We start from the raw sequence: 13,463 nt of genomic DNA, 5'->3' as shown, positions 1-13,463 counted from the left end.
TGGCTCACTAGGCCTCGGGCGTCCTTGCGGGGTTCTTGGTTGAACGTCCTTAGACGCTTCACTCAACACGATGCGATGATGCGAGTGGATGGGCGGTTCGGACTTCGGGGAACATTGTGCTGATTCAAAAGTGTTTCATCGTAGCTGCGAGTAAAGATCACGCGGTCGGTAGGACTCGAACCTACGCTCCCAGAGGGAATCTGATTTCTAGTCAGACGCCTTAACCACTCGGCCACGACCGCTCCGGGGAAACATCATTTTGCCATGCCGAGGGCTGCAGTGGAGGGGGCGAATTTACACCCCCCTACAGTTTTTTTCCAATTCAACCCTAGGTCTAGTAGGTGCTCACCAGTCACCACTCGGCACTCACCACCCACCGATCATCACTAACCGCATTCGTCACTGCCTACTTCAGGGCCCTGTTTCACACCCGGAATAATATATCTGTTACAGGCAAAGTGAAAACTCGGGCATTTTGCAAAATGCCTAGGCAATTTGCAAAATGCCTGACCGGCCAGGCATTTTGCAAAATGCCCAGGCAGTTTGCAAACTGCCTGACCCACCAGGCATTTTGCAAACTGCCTGAAATATTTTTTCCAGGCATTTTGCAAAATGGCTGACATCAAACTCGCATTGGCGACGATGTATAGGTAAGCATCATTTGTAACTGCCGCTTACAAAAGTTAATCGCTGTCAATGCGCACCAAGTGAGGGGACACTGCGTTCTCCGGGTAGCGCCGCCGAGTTCAGCTCACTGAGCCCCAGCGGCCGTCGGGTGCTAAGCACCGGGCGTGGTTTCGTGGGTAAACATGCGCTCGGTACAATGATTGTACTGTTTCTAGGAGCTCTTGGTGGTTTTTTGAAAATACTATGGGTGGATATTGATCAGAAAAGAATACCCTTCCAATGTACGAAAATTTGATTGTTACACGTTTAGGTATATATTATCAATCGTCTCTGCCTGAACAGTTGCCCACCGGGGCAGAATACTGGACATCGCAGCTTTTATACACACGGCTACAACTCCGTATAGGTATACAAAAGGTACGGAGACGGTGGCTCAAGTCCATTCAGCGTTGGCTCCATCTCGACAGAATTGACGCAAGACGTAGGTATTCAGAGTGTCACGAACTTGATACGCGGTTGGCGCGGTCTTGTCCCTCCATGCCCCTCCTGAGTGCTGAATGGATGTAATTTGAACGGGTCCGGCACCAGGGCATCTGATTCTGGACCAGGGCACTTGGCATCTAAATCGGCCATCTCCCGGTATCTGAAGATTTTACCCTGAAGCTGTAGCCGCTCAACCTCAGGCTGCAACCCTGACTTACCGTCATCCATAAGTGGTGCAACTGGATTTCGACAAATTAACCCAACAAATCTGAACCACTCAGGACTAGAGATTCAGACTTTTCAATGATAAGGCCGTGAGTCGATATTAGCCGTTTTCATGACGGCCATCTGGTAGACATTTGGTTCACATCTGGTGCAGATGGTGCATATTTGGTCAAATTAGGTTCAGTGTGTCTCTTAGTAGCTATCAGCTGGGGTTGTACTAATTGCTTATATGCCTCCTTTGTCATATTATCAGAGAGCATCATCGGTTAAAACACTGAAATAAATTCATAAAATAAAGATATTTGCTGTATTAAAAGAGATTAGGTGCAGATTTGGTCAAATTAGGTGCACTCGCCGGATAGCCAGCCCGTCGTGAAAATGGCTAGTAGAGCTCTTCTTAGTCACTAACCGTCCCAACAAGCAGTTCTGGGCCAACAGCAGCTCAGAGGCGCTGCACCGTCGAGACGGTGAAGCACCCACTGGGCACTGGGGATTCTCGTTTGGGGCATGATGGGCTACAGAGGCCTATTTGAGCTTCACCAGGTGCCGCGGGGACAGACCATATGGCCGCTGATAACTTGTCAGCGAGGTACTGGAGAACACTGACGCAACTACGATGCAATACATTTCGGGACACAAGTACAACATCCCGCAACAATTTCGTGACGCCCTGTATTCGTGACCGTGGAATGTGTCACATATGCCCACAACACATGTGAAATGTGTTGTGGGGTCAGTCACAGTGGAACGTTTATGATCAACGCCTGTAGTCAACAAAAACGGTGGAATATATGGAAACCCAGGCATTTTGCAAAATGCCTGGCGGGTCAGGCATTTTGTAAAATGCCTAGGCAGTTTGCAAAATGCCTGGTGGGTCAGGCAGTTTGCAAACTGCCTGGGCATTTTGCAAAATGCCTGGCGGGTCAGGCATTTTGCAAATTGCCTAGGCATTTTGCAAAATGCCCGAGTTTTCACTTTGCCTGTAACATATCTACTGTAGCGGTCTTTGTGCTCCCACATGCTTCTGTACGTTGAACGCTTTATTGTACACAAAAATGAAAGACGTAAAGGGAAGGATACATTGAAAGGCAAACAAAGGAAAAAGATAGAAACAGAAGGAATGGCACAAAACACAGCCTTGCGCGCATGCAGCAAAGTGGGGTTTCTGCAAGCAGAGACAGCACATAACACAGTCAATGACACAGAAGTTAATGAGCGATGACCGTTGACAGACAAAGAGAAAATGAAGATGGCAACAACCAATGATAAGCAAACATATGAAAAAGTAGATCATATGCAAAGTAAAGCGTTACCGAAGTTTCCGCTCCCAGTTCATGCCAGTCTCAGCATAGCAGTCTCAGCATGCCATCTCATCATGCCAGCTTGTCAGTTCAGGCACACACAGTTAATATTTATACATGTCTGTCAGTGCAAGACCTGAGAAAAGAGAAACCTCAGTAAGACTCGGTGGTCGCAACATCTACTAGGTGTGACATCGCCTCTCTGGTGACGCTGCACGGCCGCCTAGAATGGCAGAATCAAGGCGATAAATACCTACTACAAATGGGACCCACCTGTATGATATTTTGTGAAACACTCCGAGTCCGACGCAATAATCTGCCTAGTAGCAAAATTCGGCAATCGCTTACCATCGATGCAAAACGATTTCACACGAATGCCACTGAAATACTACACAATAATGTGTTCATTAAATGGGTATTACCTATACCTACCTACTGTAGGTTGCCAGGGTAGGGCGGCAACTCACCAATTCACGCAAAATAACATCTCTGACGACATCTCCGCAAGGAAGGAACACACCACAATGCAATTGCTTGGTGCGCCGCGTTGAGTAACAAAGCAAAAACAATCGAATTCACGAGCATCCGTCGGGCTATTCTGCGGCAAAATATTCTGCCGTGACGCCGTCTGCTCCGCCCAATGATGCCTATTGCCTACTGCGCATGCTCATGGCATAGGCGGCGGAACGGGGGGGGGGGGCGTGTCCCCCTTTGATTTTTGCATTTTAACATTAGCCCTATGGGCGTTGCACGGAAAGAATGGGATCAAAGGTCGGCACTCGGCAGTGCCCCCCTTATTTGAAGGTGTTCTGTCGCCACTGAACCTACCTTCCGACATACTGCCGAGGATGACGCCAGCCCACGCCCATGCTCATGCTGCTCTCTCTTACCCCTACCACTGTCTACAAAGTGAAGAATTGTGAGGAACTGTGGGTGTTCGGGCACCGCAAATCCGTCGCCACTGCGCGTGTAACCTTGAACCCCACCTTCTGTTGCGGTCTCAAAGCCAAGCGACCAAGCCTGTGCGCTAGGGCGGTGAATTTGCGGTGCAAGAGCTACAAACACTCGCAATGCCGTCAAATTCTCCACCTATGACTTTTCTCGGGTGGTTTTATGCGTCGCTGGGGCTCACTGACGCATTTTGCCTTCTTTGCTTTATCACGGTTTTCCCCAACTACAATCGTTTATGGCTCAGTTGGGCGATGGCTCAACCGCAGCCGCCTGCGTTTGGTATCGCGACGGACCACAATGCTCTGATAACTCTCTTTCCCCGGATGGAAGTTATGGTCGATGTTATCCGGTGGGTTGTGGGTGGTGATTCCCTTACTTGAGTCCACATCGGAATCACTAATATCCTCTGTCCTCAACAGATTCTGGAACGGCTATCACACCGGATGCGGTGACTAGACGTTCCACCCTTGATACTACTCGGTACCCATACGCTAGGGCTGTGTTTTTGCCGCTCAAAATCCCGTACAGACTACCTATGCCTAGATCTCTCGTCACTTAAACTCGAAGTAGGTTTGTCGGCTATTTATTACCTGCACCTTTTCGTATCATGCATATGGGAACACAGTTCAGTAGAAAGGTCGCCACAGAAACACTAGCGGGCATACGCGTCGCCATGGCAACGCACGACGCCGACTCCGCCCGACACTGCGCCGCCGCCATGTTGTCCGCCATATTACGGCGCAGGCCAGGGGCTCGGGCGCCGCACGTGCCGTGACGTCACGACCGCCATCTTGTGCGGATGGGCGCCGACATTTAGCCGCGCATGTCGCCTCACTCACTCGTTCAGTCTGTATGGGCGCGCGGCTCGCCGCCGGTAGCTGGTGGCGCTACCGGCGGCGACTCGCAAAGCTGTCACTTGTCATGTCGTCAATAGATGTCGCGAGTCATGCTGGCCAGACCGGACGGGGGCTTGCCGCTGGCCTGAAACAGCGAGAAACAATAATTAGACCCTAACCTAACACATTACATCCTCTATCTGACAGTACCAGCCGAAAGAGACAATATTGAAACAGTCAAGGCAATACTCATGTTGTTGAGATTCATTTTGATTTCTGATCATGGATCTCATGCTCAAAGATGTGCGTGAAAAAGCGTAAGAATGGCATGACACTTACCAGTCACGATGGAAAGTTTTGTCTTGTGTCAACGTATGTCGTTTACATCATCTGCAAAGGAGAGAATGGGTTATAATTCATAGACGTTTTAATGACGTGGGGTTGTTAGATATGACATCCCAAGTTCATATTCTCGTCGGTATAAATGCAACATATTATGCTGCGTTATGTGGGCGTCAACAGTTTCAATGAACCCAGAACTCCGTACAGCGAAAGCTTGATTAATGAACATAAGGGATCTGCAGCGTTAGCAGCTCCAGTCTTTGGAAAGTGGAAGACGTAGACGTACCGGGCTGGCGCCACGAACGGCGGAGGCGCCACGTCCACGAGCGCGGAACTTGGCCAGCGTCTGCTCGGCCAGGTCACAGCGCTCCTCCGACTCCTCCAGCTCCTGTGGAACGCGAGAAAGGGCATCGTCAGCTTCAGAAAGACAGACAGTGGTGGTGAGTTCAGGTGTCCAACGGAAGAAAGAGACCGCCAGGGAGTCCTTACACACGGGTACCTAGCGGGGAATCGCTTCAACCTTTCGATTTCAGCTGACCCATCATGAGTGACCAAAAAGTTCAGCTAGCTCCCGCGTTACAGTTATTTACTGTAACTTCTTCAACACGTTCACGCCAGTGCCCAGCCTATCCATGATCTGTTGGAATTCCTTCACGACTCTGATGTTTTAGGCTCTCACACTTCGCCTGCTTGTAGCTGGACAAGCTGATGCCTTATACTGACCTGCTGCGCCTTCCTGAACTTGGCCAGGTTGAGCGCGGCAATCTCCTCAGCCTCCTCGATCTGGCGCTTGTAGGTCTTGATCTTCTGCTGCAGCTTGTCGACCAGGTCCTGCATGCGCTCGTGGTTCTTCTTGTCTTCATCGGCCTGTGGAAGTGCACCGCGACGTCAGGTGATTGTCATGGCAGTGATGTGGGTCTCTTCCCACGGTTTTGTTTTGAGATAGGGGAGAGCGGGGCAATGGCGGACGGTGGGTAATGCCGGCCACCCATCTCTAGTGAGTACTTTGTCCATCACTAATCAGCTGATGTTGTTTACATTTCAGTTGAGCGCCATTCTAGCACGTGGTGCAAGTTTGTCACGGTAGCTCCGTTATTTTCATTTTTATAGCGTTAAATGTGTTTTTCGTATCTGATTTTTAATTTTTGTTGCATCTTTTTGCTGACTGTGAAATGTGTTAACGCATTTTCAGAAGTGCTGCTTTGCAATGACCTTCAATTAAGCCTTTCTTAGGCGACTGCTGGATGTGAGGCGTTTGCGACGCAATGCCTTTGACTGCTGCCTGCTTTCTTAAAATAAAGCTGACCTTGGGATAATACCGGACACGTGTCCGGAATGACTCCACGCGGTTTTGTTTGCGACTTCTGTCGTTAAAGCTCAACGTTTCGGGTTGCTGTGTTTACGGCTGTGTTAGTTTGCTTGCTGTTTCCGGTTGTGTTAGTTTGCTGCTCTGTTGGCGCCGCGCTGTTGTGTTGCAGCGAGTGTAGTGTTGTGTTGCAGTGCAGTGCACTGTTAACTGCTGAATACAGTTGTCGTTTCTTAATTCTCACTTAAATTTCCATCGAAAGAACGGTTTAAGGATGAATACCAGTGGCGATATTTCGACTTTTTGTGCTATTGCACTTAGTGGCCGGCATTACCCCTCGCTTTTTTGCACCTCCATTTTTCACCACATTTTCGCGTAGGCTCTGAATCTGTCATCAGTGATCTGAGATACTAAAACTGGGTGTTATCTGAAAGCCTATTCCTTTGGCTATAACCACAGTCAAAATCACCATAAAATAGCTTCAAATAGCTAAGCTATTGAGCAGAATGCTTATGGTGTCGCCATTGCCCCACTCTCCCCTAATCTCATAGCAATCTAACAATACCGCCGCTTTTCCCATCTTATTTCACCCCAGGAAACCCACTGACCTTTCACCACCCGCCTCAATCGACCCCAAAGCCACATCAGCCACTGACCTGGAAGCTGAGCTCCTTGATGCGCCTCTCAGTCTTGCGCAGGTTCTTCTGGGCCTCGCTGTGGCGGCGCTGCTCGCTATCCAGCTCCTGTTCGACGGTGCGCACGCGCTCCTCGAGCTTCTGGATCATCTTGCGGCTGGTCTTCATCGCGTTCTGCTCGGCCTCGTCAACCCGGACCTGTGGACGACGAAGGTGGGTGGTAAGACATTTGGCATCAACCCCACAAGTGCTGAGTAGCCATACCAAATGCCGTAGGCTGCCTTAAAAACAACAACTTTGGATTGATTGCTCGATGACATTGGCGATGTTGATCTCAGTGCGATGTAACATGGTGGTAACCATACTGTGACGTACCTGCAGATCCTTGACCTGGACCTCGAGGGCCTTGCGCATCTTCTCCTGAGTCTGGGCGTGCTCCTGCTCAGCCCGGAGCTCGTCGGCCAGCCTGCGGATCGAACGAGGTAGGTCAGCAGTGTGAGGGTGTTGCATGGATACTGGATAGGATATGCAAAGTTCAGGGCTAAATAGTGCCATGTCCGATGCCTCGATGCGTGACTGGTACAAAGTGTGAAAGTAGCCAAATGATAAGATGACGTGAAGCCTAAAGGTTTGTGCCAACCTTCTGCTGGCTGTCCTTTGTTAACGCTCACCTGGCGGCGTCGACCATGGCCTTCTTGGCCTTCTCCTCGGAGTTCTTGGCCTCGTTGAGCATCTCGTCGAGGTCGGCGTGCAGCGACTGAACCTCGCCCTCGAGCTTCCGCTTGGCCATGGAGGCGGCGGCGAAGTTGGCCTGGGCGTCAGCCAGGGTCTCGTGGTTGTCGGCCAGCTCAGCCTCGGCCTGCGAAGGTGGAGGAGAGTCATTGGGAGTTGATGGGGTGAGGAGATCTTCGACAAGGAACACTCACAGGAAGTAGATGTGCCATACTGCGCACCGAGAGGCTTGTGCCCGCTTCAGACAGCAAAGAGCTCAGCACACTGACACCATTTCCCCACCCTGTGATGCATTGAGCTGTGCGTTTTCTTGTAGTTGTAGATTCAATTATTCCTCTCCATAGACAGTGATTCAGCAACGCTACGAATCACATTTACTTGATATACAATAAGCTGAGCCTATGTTATACACGTACGTCCGGGAGTTGGTCACTGACCTGGCGACGGCCGCGGTCGGCCTGCTCGAGCAGGGTGCGGCTCTCCTCCAGCTCTCCGTGCAGGGCGTTGGCACGGCGCTCCGAGATGCCCAGCTGTTCGCGGACATCGTCGCGCGCGCGCTGCTCCTCCTCCAGGCGCGCCTGGGTCTCCTTGATCTCGTTCTGGTAGCGCTTGATGGTCTTCTGCGCCTCGGCGTTTGCCTTGTTGGCGTGGTCGAGCGCGATCTCGAGCTCGTTGATGTCCGACTCGAGCTTCTTCTTCATGCGCATGGCCTCGGCGCGGCCCTTGGCCTCGGCCTCGAGCGACGCCTGCATCGAGTCCAGGGCACGCTGGTGGTTCTTGCTGTGGGGTGGAAGAGAGGCGACCCGTTAGTGGTGGTGACGAAATAGGCGAGTGTTGTGAAGGGGGGATTTCGCAAGCATGAGGCATATGGCTAGATTTGCGCTATGGCCGAGTGATTGGTTTTGTTCACGTTCCTTCTCCTGACTGGTCACTTAGCCGCAGCATTCAATAATAAGTCATGGTTTCAGATGCACCACCAATAGCATGCTTAGAATAAGATGAGTTCAATGGAGTGAATGCCATTCACAATGAAATAGCCATAGGAGATAAATCCTTTCACAGTTTCGCTTAGTTATTTGCCAATAGCTCCCACGAAGGACAACGTAGAATAGCAATGCAAACACGTTACCGCACTTTTCCTCCCTCGCCCACTCACCGAGTGTTCTCGAACTCCTCCTCCTTCTCCTGGATGCGGCGGTCGATCTCCTGGCGCACCTGGCTGAGCTCCAGCTGGCCGCGCAGCACCTTGTTCTCCTCCTGTTCCAGGGCGCTCTCGGCCTCCTCCAGGGCGGCCTGCAGCTCCTCCTTCTCGACCTCGAGCCGCTTGCGCGACTTCTCGATCTCGTGCACGTTGCGGCCACCCTCGCCGATCTGGTCCATGAGATCCTGCGAGACGGCAGATGGTGTTGTCAAGGCCTAGTGCGCATTCGTCTCGTTTCGCCGTATGCGAGCATTGTTTTGTGCTTTTCATCTACGGCAGGTAACTTAGCAATGCATTTTATCGGAAGATGACACGCCACATACTGTTACGTCACGTATATCAGGATGGTTTTCAAGGGATCATATGAAGATCCCCTAAATCAAACAACCACCACTTTTATCCTCAACCATGGCCCGCAGAATGTGCGATACCTGTCGACGAATCTTACCTTGATCTCGTCGGCGAGGTTCTTGTTCTCGCGGCGCACTGAGTCGAGCTGTTCCTGCGACTCGTCGAAGGCGGCCTTGATGCGGAAGAGCTCAGTGCTGTAGTTGCGGCACTCCTTCTGCGAGGCGTCCAGCTCGGCAGAGAGGTCATCCACCTGTCAGAGGCATCGCCAGGGGTCAGGCGAGGCGATTGGCGGTCAAGGGTCGTCGACACACGAAGGATGTTCTCAACGCTAAAAAAAACTTTGGACTTTACTTGGAATCGGATTTAATGGTTAGGGTTTTGTTGTACCTCAACTGGTTTTCTGCATAGCCTATGCAATAATATGTCAATGATATCGAAATAGACTTGACAATGGTCATGTTAAACCAACATGCATTTACTTTTGTTTCTAAAAGCAAGAGAGTCGAGCTCCGTCTCAAGGGCACTGACCTTCATCTTCCATTCGCCAATGATCTTGTCGAAGTTGCGGGCCTTCTTCTCCATGGCGTTGGCCAGCTGCTGGGCACGGTCGACCTCCATGTGCATGTCCTCGAGCTCGCCGCTCAGGCGCTGCTTCAGCTTCTCCAGCTGGATGTTCTTGGCGTTGAGCGACTCGAGCTGTTCCTCGGCCTCCTGCAGGCGGGCAGACAGCTTGCGGCGGTGCTCCTCCAGCTCCTCAGCCCTGCGAGCGGGGAGAGGTGGGAGTGGTGAAGTGTGAGAACGAGCTGAGTTCGCTGATTATGACAATGTTTTACTTGTTGCTGAACACCGCTTCAGAGAGTGAACCCACTTATAGGAAAGCCGTAACGGTAATATTGACGTTGTGCGGTGAAAGTTTACACTGCTTGTAGTAAAGACTAACTGTACACCTTGACTGCTTCGATCTGAGCAGGATGTTTCTCACGTCCTTCACTCCTTGAAGTCCGTCGTGGCGCGTCGGCTTACCTGGCGAGGCCGTCCTGCTCGTACTTCTGGCGCCACATCTGTGACTCGGCGTTGGCCTTGCTGAGCTGGCGCTGCAGGTCAGCCTTGTGCTCGGCCTCCTCCTCGACCTGTTCGCGCATCGAGTCCAGGTCGTGCTCGAGGTTGCGGAACTTGCCCAGGATGGTGGCCCGCTCGCGGGACTCCTCGTCGGCCATGCGGCGAGTGTCCTCCAGCTGGGTGGTCAGCGAGACCTTCAGCTTGGAGAGCTGCGAGATCTGGCTCTCAGCCTCCTCCAGCTGTGGGCAGAAAAGATGGAGGTGGTCAGAGTGGAGGCAGAGGGAAGGACGTGAGCAGTGTTTAGCTGGAGACGTCAAGTCATATCTTTCGCTAACGAAGCAGACATTCCTCCTTGACAAAAATCAGGTAACTGCATCCTGGCTTGTACCTAATCCTTGCGTCAAAACCGTGATCAGAGAGGTGAATTTGTCCAGTTCTATAGTGATCACCCGTTCGTTACGTTCTGGCTTGTACCTAGTCCTTGCTTCAGAACTGCAATCAGAGAGGTTTTTGCACAAGCTTATTTGTGCTGGTAGCTTCCAATGCTGGCTGAACCTCCGTCCTCCAGCTCACCTGGCGGCTATACTCGGAGTTCTCGATGGTGAGCTTCTTCTTGGAGGCGTCGAAGTCGTTGAGGGTGCGGTTGGCCTCGTCCAGCTTGGAGGTCACCTCGTTGATCTGCTGCTGCAGGATCTTGTTCATCTTCTCAGCGGCGGCCTGGTGCGAGCGAGTGGTGTCAGGGGAAGTTGTAGGGTTTGGGTAAAATGGGAAGCTTTGTTTTGTTATCCCAAACACGACTAGGTATCCGGTATTCATATTTTTTAACCTGTCGCTATCCCTAGGTTATCTTTTTTGCTTTTGCTTAACACCAGTGGCTTTTGCTGTTCGACAATAACGAATGAGGCACATGGTTTGACGAAATTAGGTAAGCGTTTTTGCGGAATAATCCTGAGACCTCAGTAATATTTTTTTCTCTTATCAGTGTAATGGCCGAGACGCAACTGTAAGAGCGAAAATAAAATGTAAGCCAGCTTGCACACATGTAAATACCCACCAGAGGAGTAACCTGGTCGAAAAAGCAAGAAATATCGAACATTCACAGCAGATACACTTCACAAAGAAAGAGAAGATTTGTGCAAAGATAGCGTGAAAGTTGAAAGCAATCCCAAACCTGTCCATCTCGCTGTAAAGAATCAACATCAAAGCAGGCACAGATTGAGCCATTGAGTGTATGGCTTGAGAATCGTCTATTCCCTGCGTTGCACTTCACTGTAGAAGTATGAGCATTTAGTTTGAAACAAAACACCGCAATGTTAGTAGGTATGGGGAAAACGGGTCGCCTACAGCGCGACCTCTTTACCGAGTCCTGTTGAGCTCTGTGCAGAGTGGCACGACCTTCCTGGACGTCTGAGAGGACCCCGGCACGATCTCGCTCGGCGCTACAGAACAACGTGGTGCACGTGCATCAGTAAAAAATATCCGAGATAAAAGACTGGCTGCTCCTCGGGCTAAAAAGTTGCCGTCTGAGCTCTACGCAAAATGTCCCGGACGTGCAGTAGGGGGGTTATTCTAGTCTAAAGTGAAGGTAATGACTACAGTGATCTAGATATACCTTCTCATTCGAGGCAAAGCTAAGACCGGAGCGCAGATCTGTAACATCGGCGGCGGCATTCTCGCGGTCCTTCTCTGACCTGGAATAGTTTGGTTCCGTGCAGTCTGCTACATCATGATACCACATAACCTCAATACTGAGTCAAACACTGGCTACCACACCAAACCGTCAACCTGTGTCTACATACTCTGGATTCGAGGTGGGTCAACATTGCACAGTTCAAATTAATCTGCTGCTGCGGGAGGGCTAGTCCTCCGACGACTCTGGTTCCAACTCCTACAGATGCTGCCGCTACCGCTGCTGCTACCGCTGCTACTACCGCTGCTGCTACGTCTGCTTCTAGAGAAACGTCAGTCCCACGCGTACCTTGTCCCTGTTCACCATCTCGACAGCCTGTCGGGCATCGTGAGCCTCGTGGGCGTACGTCGTACGCTCCTTCTCCAGCCTAGAGCGCGGGGTGGCGTTCAGTGCGATGGTCCTTATAAAATCTACTTCTCGCATATCACAAGGTTTCTCTGACTTTGGCGGTCATGGTAATCAAAAGGTTTTGCAACTTTGGATAGAAAATTCTTCTTAAATCTCAACGCCTTTGCTGCTTTCACATTGTATCGTGCTATTCTAAATGCTCTCTCATTCAGGCGTACGCTGTTAGGGAAGTCAGTTTTGTTTTTCACATCTGAATATGCCAGCTAATAAGCTTAGTACTTTCTCTAAGGCTACTCACTTAGCCTTCATCTTGTTGAGCTGGTCGATCTGCTCCGACATCTCGGCAATGGCGTCATTGTGACGGCGGCGCAGACTGGCCAGGGAAGACTCGTGCTGGATGTTCTGTAAATGGTCATACGGGGAGGCGTCAAAGAACGGCATCGCACCCCAAAGGCTCTGATGGTGGTAAAGAAACTCTGACTAATGATATTTCACATGAAAATAAAGATTTGATGCTCACGAAGCATCTTGCTATTGGATGCAACCAAAGTCATCATCTCTGATTCCTAGATTCTTTTGCAATGCATCGGAGATTTTCCCAAAGCATTCGCTAAACAACTCCGTCGTTTATTTTATGGAATCATTATCATTGTCAAAAGTCCCCAAGCACTTTCTGTGATGTTCAACCTCGCCGCCTCCTCTTACCTGCTCCTCGATGTCACGGCGCAGCTTAGCTAGCTCGGCCTCCCGTTTCTTGTTGAGCTCGATCTGGGCGGCAGTGGCACCGCCGGCCTCGTCTAGACGCTCGCCCAGCTCCTCAAGCTCGCGGGCCTGTGGGTGAAAAGGACAGGGGGTGGTGTCATAGATGATGGTAAGTGGATGAGGAGGTGGAGTAATGTTTCTATGGGCGTTGAATGGTTTAGTGGTTCAGTGAAGAACAGCTCGTAGGAACATACTGAATCTGAAGGTATTTAGAACACACCTTTTTTAGTCTCGTTCATTTCAAGAGTTTTTCTTGATAATAGGTATCATCTGAACTCCCTTGATTTATTGCCCGCTTCTTTTAGGGTGGTAATGATGATTGAGGTCGTATGCTCTTCTCCGTTCGCCCTCCCCTGCCATTCTTTCAACGATAATATTAACTCCAAGACCTTGTACATCCCCCACCTCCCTGAAGTGTCCCCCTTACTGACCAGGTCGGCACGCTGCTTCTCGGCCTTGGCGCGGGCCTGACGCTCGGCCTCGAGCTCCTCCTCGAGCTCCTCGATGCGGCTCTGCAGCTCCTTGATCTGCTTCTGCAGCTTGCTGACAAGCGACTGCTCGTCCTCAAGCTTGGCTGTGGGAACAAAGTTGGTCAGGCTGAAGCTCGGATCACT

At 50.9% G+C, this 13,463-nt stretch overlaps 1 protein-coding gene, 1 long non-coding RNA gene and 1 other non-coding gene across 36 annotated transcripts in view; all 3 read right to left on the bottom strand.

Annotated features, from left to right (window-relative positions):
• Nucleotides 1-160: 160 nt before the first annotated feature.
• Nucleotides 161-242, bottom strand: Trnas-aga. Its single transcript has one exon. It is a non-coding gene; the product is annotated as a tRNA-Ser (tRNA).
• A 2,120-nt stretch (nucleotides 243-2,362) lies between these two features.
• Nucleotides 2,363-2,808, bottom strand: LOC122372536. The gene is made up of 2 exons (XR_006254887.1): nucleotides 2,649-2,808; nucleotides 2,363-2,500 (listed from the first exon to the last, which is right to left on the bottom strand). It is a non-coding gene; the product is annotated as an uncharacterized LOC122372536 (long non-coding RNA).
• A 1,346-nt stretch (nucleotides 2,809-4,154) lies between these two features.
• The window catches only part of LOC122372533 (myosin heavy chain, muscle-like), a 36,940-nt gene continuing 27,631 nt past the window's right edge, over nucleotides 4,155-13,463 (bottom strand). For 15 of the 34 annotated variants that reach the window (XM_043349779.1, XM_043349778.1, XM_043349780.1 and 12 more), the window contains exons 24-40: nucleotides 13,281-13,423; nucleotides 12,793-12,918; nucleotides 12,386-12,489; nucleotides 11,410-11,488; nucleotides 10,623-10,766; nucleotides 10,014-10,288; nucleotides 9,519-9,750; nucleotides 9,088-9,240; nucleotides 8,595-8,824; nucleotides 7,876-8,218; nucleotides 7,378-7,565; nucleotides 7,082-7,172; nucleotides 6,728-6,904; nucleotides 5,489-5,632; nucleotides 5,052-5,153; nucleotides 4,763-4,813; nucleotides 4,155-4,568 (exon numbers count right to left, since the gene is read on the bottom strand). In XM_043349779.1, the coding sequence (XP_043205714.1) occupies nucleotides 4,805-4,813; nucleotides 5,052-5,153; nucleotides 5,489-5,632; nucleotides 6,728-6,904; nucleotides 7,082-7,172; nucleotides 7,378-7,565; nucleotides 7,876-8,218; nucleotides 8,595-8,824; nucleotides 9,088-9,240; nucleotides 9,519-9,750; nucleotides 10,014-10,288; nucleotides 10,623-10,766; nucleotides 11,410-11,488; nucleotides 12,386-12,489; nucleotides 12,793-12,918; nucleotides 13,281-13,423 (2,540 nt within the window). In that variant the 3' untranslated portion in view covers nucleotides 4,155-4,568; nucleotides 4,763-4,804. Of the gene's footprint in view, nucleotides 4,569-4,762; nucleotides 4,814-5,051; nucleotides 5,154-5,488; nucleotides 5,633-6,727; nucleotides 6,905-7,081; nucleotides 7,173-7,377; nucleotides 7,566-7,875; nucleotides 8,219-8,594; nucleotides 8,825-9,087; nucleotides 9,241-9,518; nucleotides 9,751-10,013; nucleotides 10,289-10,622; nucleotides 10,767-11,409; nucleotides 11,489-11,661; nucleotides 11,741-12,027; nucleotides 12,107-12,385; nucleotides 12,490-12,792; nucleotides 12,919-13,280; nucleotides 13,424-13,463 lie in introns of all 34 variants that reach the window. The other 19 variants (XM_043349789.1, XM_043349786.1, XM_043349800.1 and 16 more) reach the window with 2 other exon arrangements.

The sequence above is a fragment of the Amphibalanus amphitrite genome, unplaced genomic scaffold (genome assembly GCF_019059575.1).
Source record: "Amphibalanus amphitrite isolate SeventyFive unplaced genomic scaffold, NRLGWU_Aamphi_draft 001370F_arrow, whole genome shotgun sequence".
NCBI classification, from domain to species: Eukaryota; Metazoa; Arthropoda; class Thecostraca; order Balanomorpha; family Balanidae; genus Amphibalanus; species Amphibalanus amphitrite.
The sequence above is the reverse complement of the archived record's forward strand: the minus strand, read 5'-3'. Positions and strand labels throughout refer to the sequence as shown.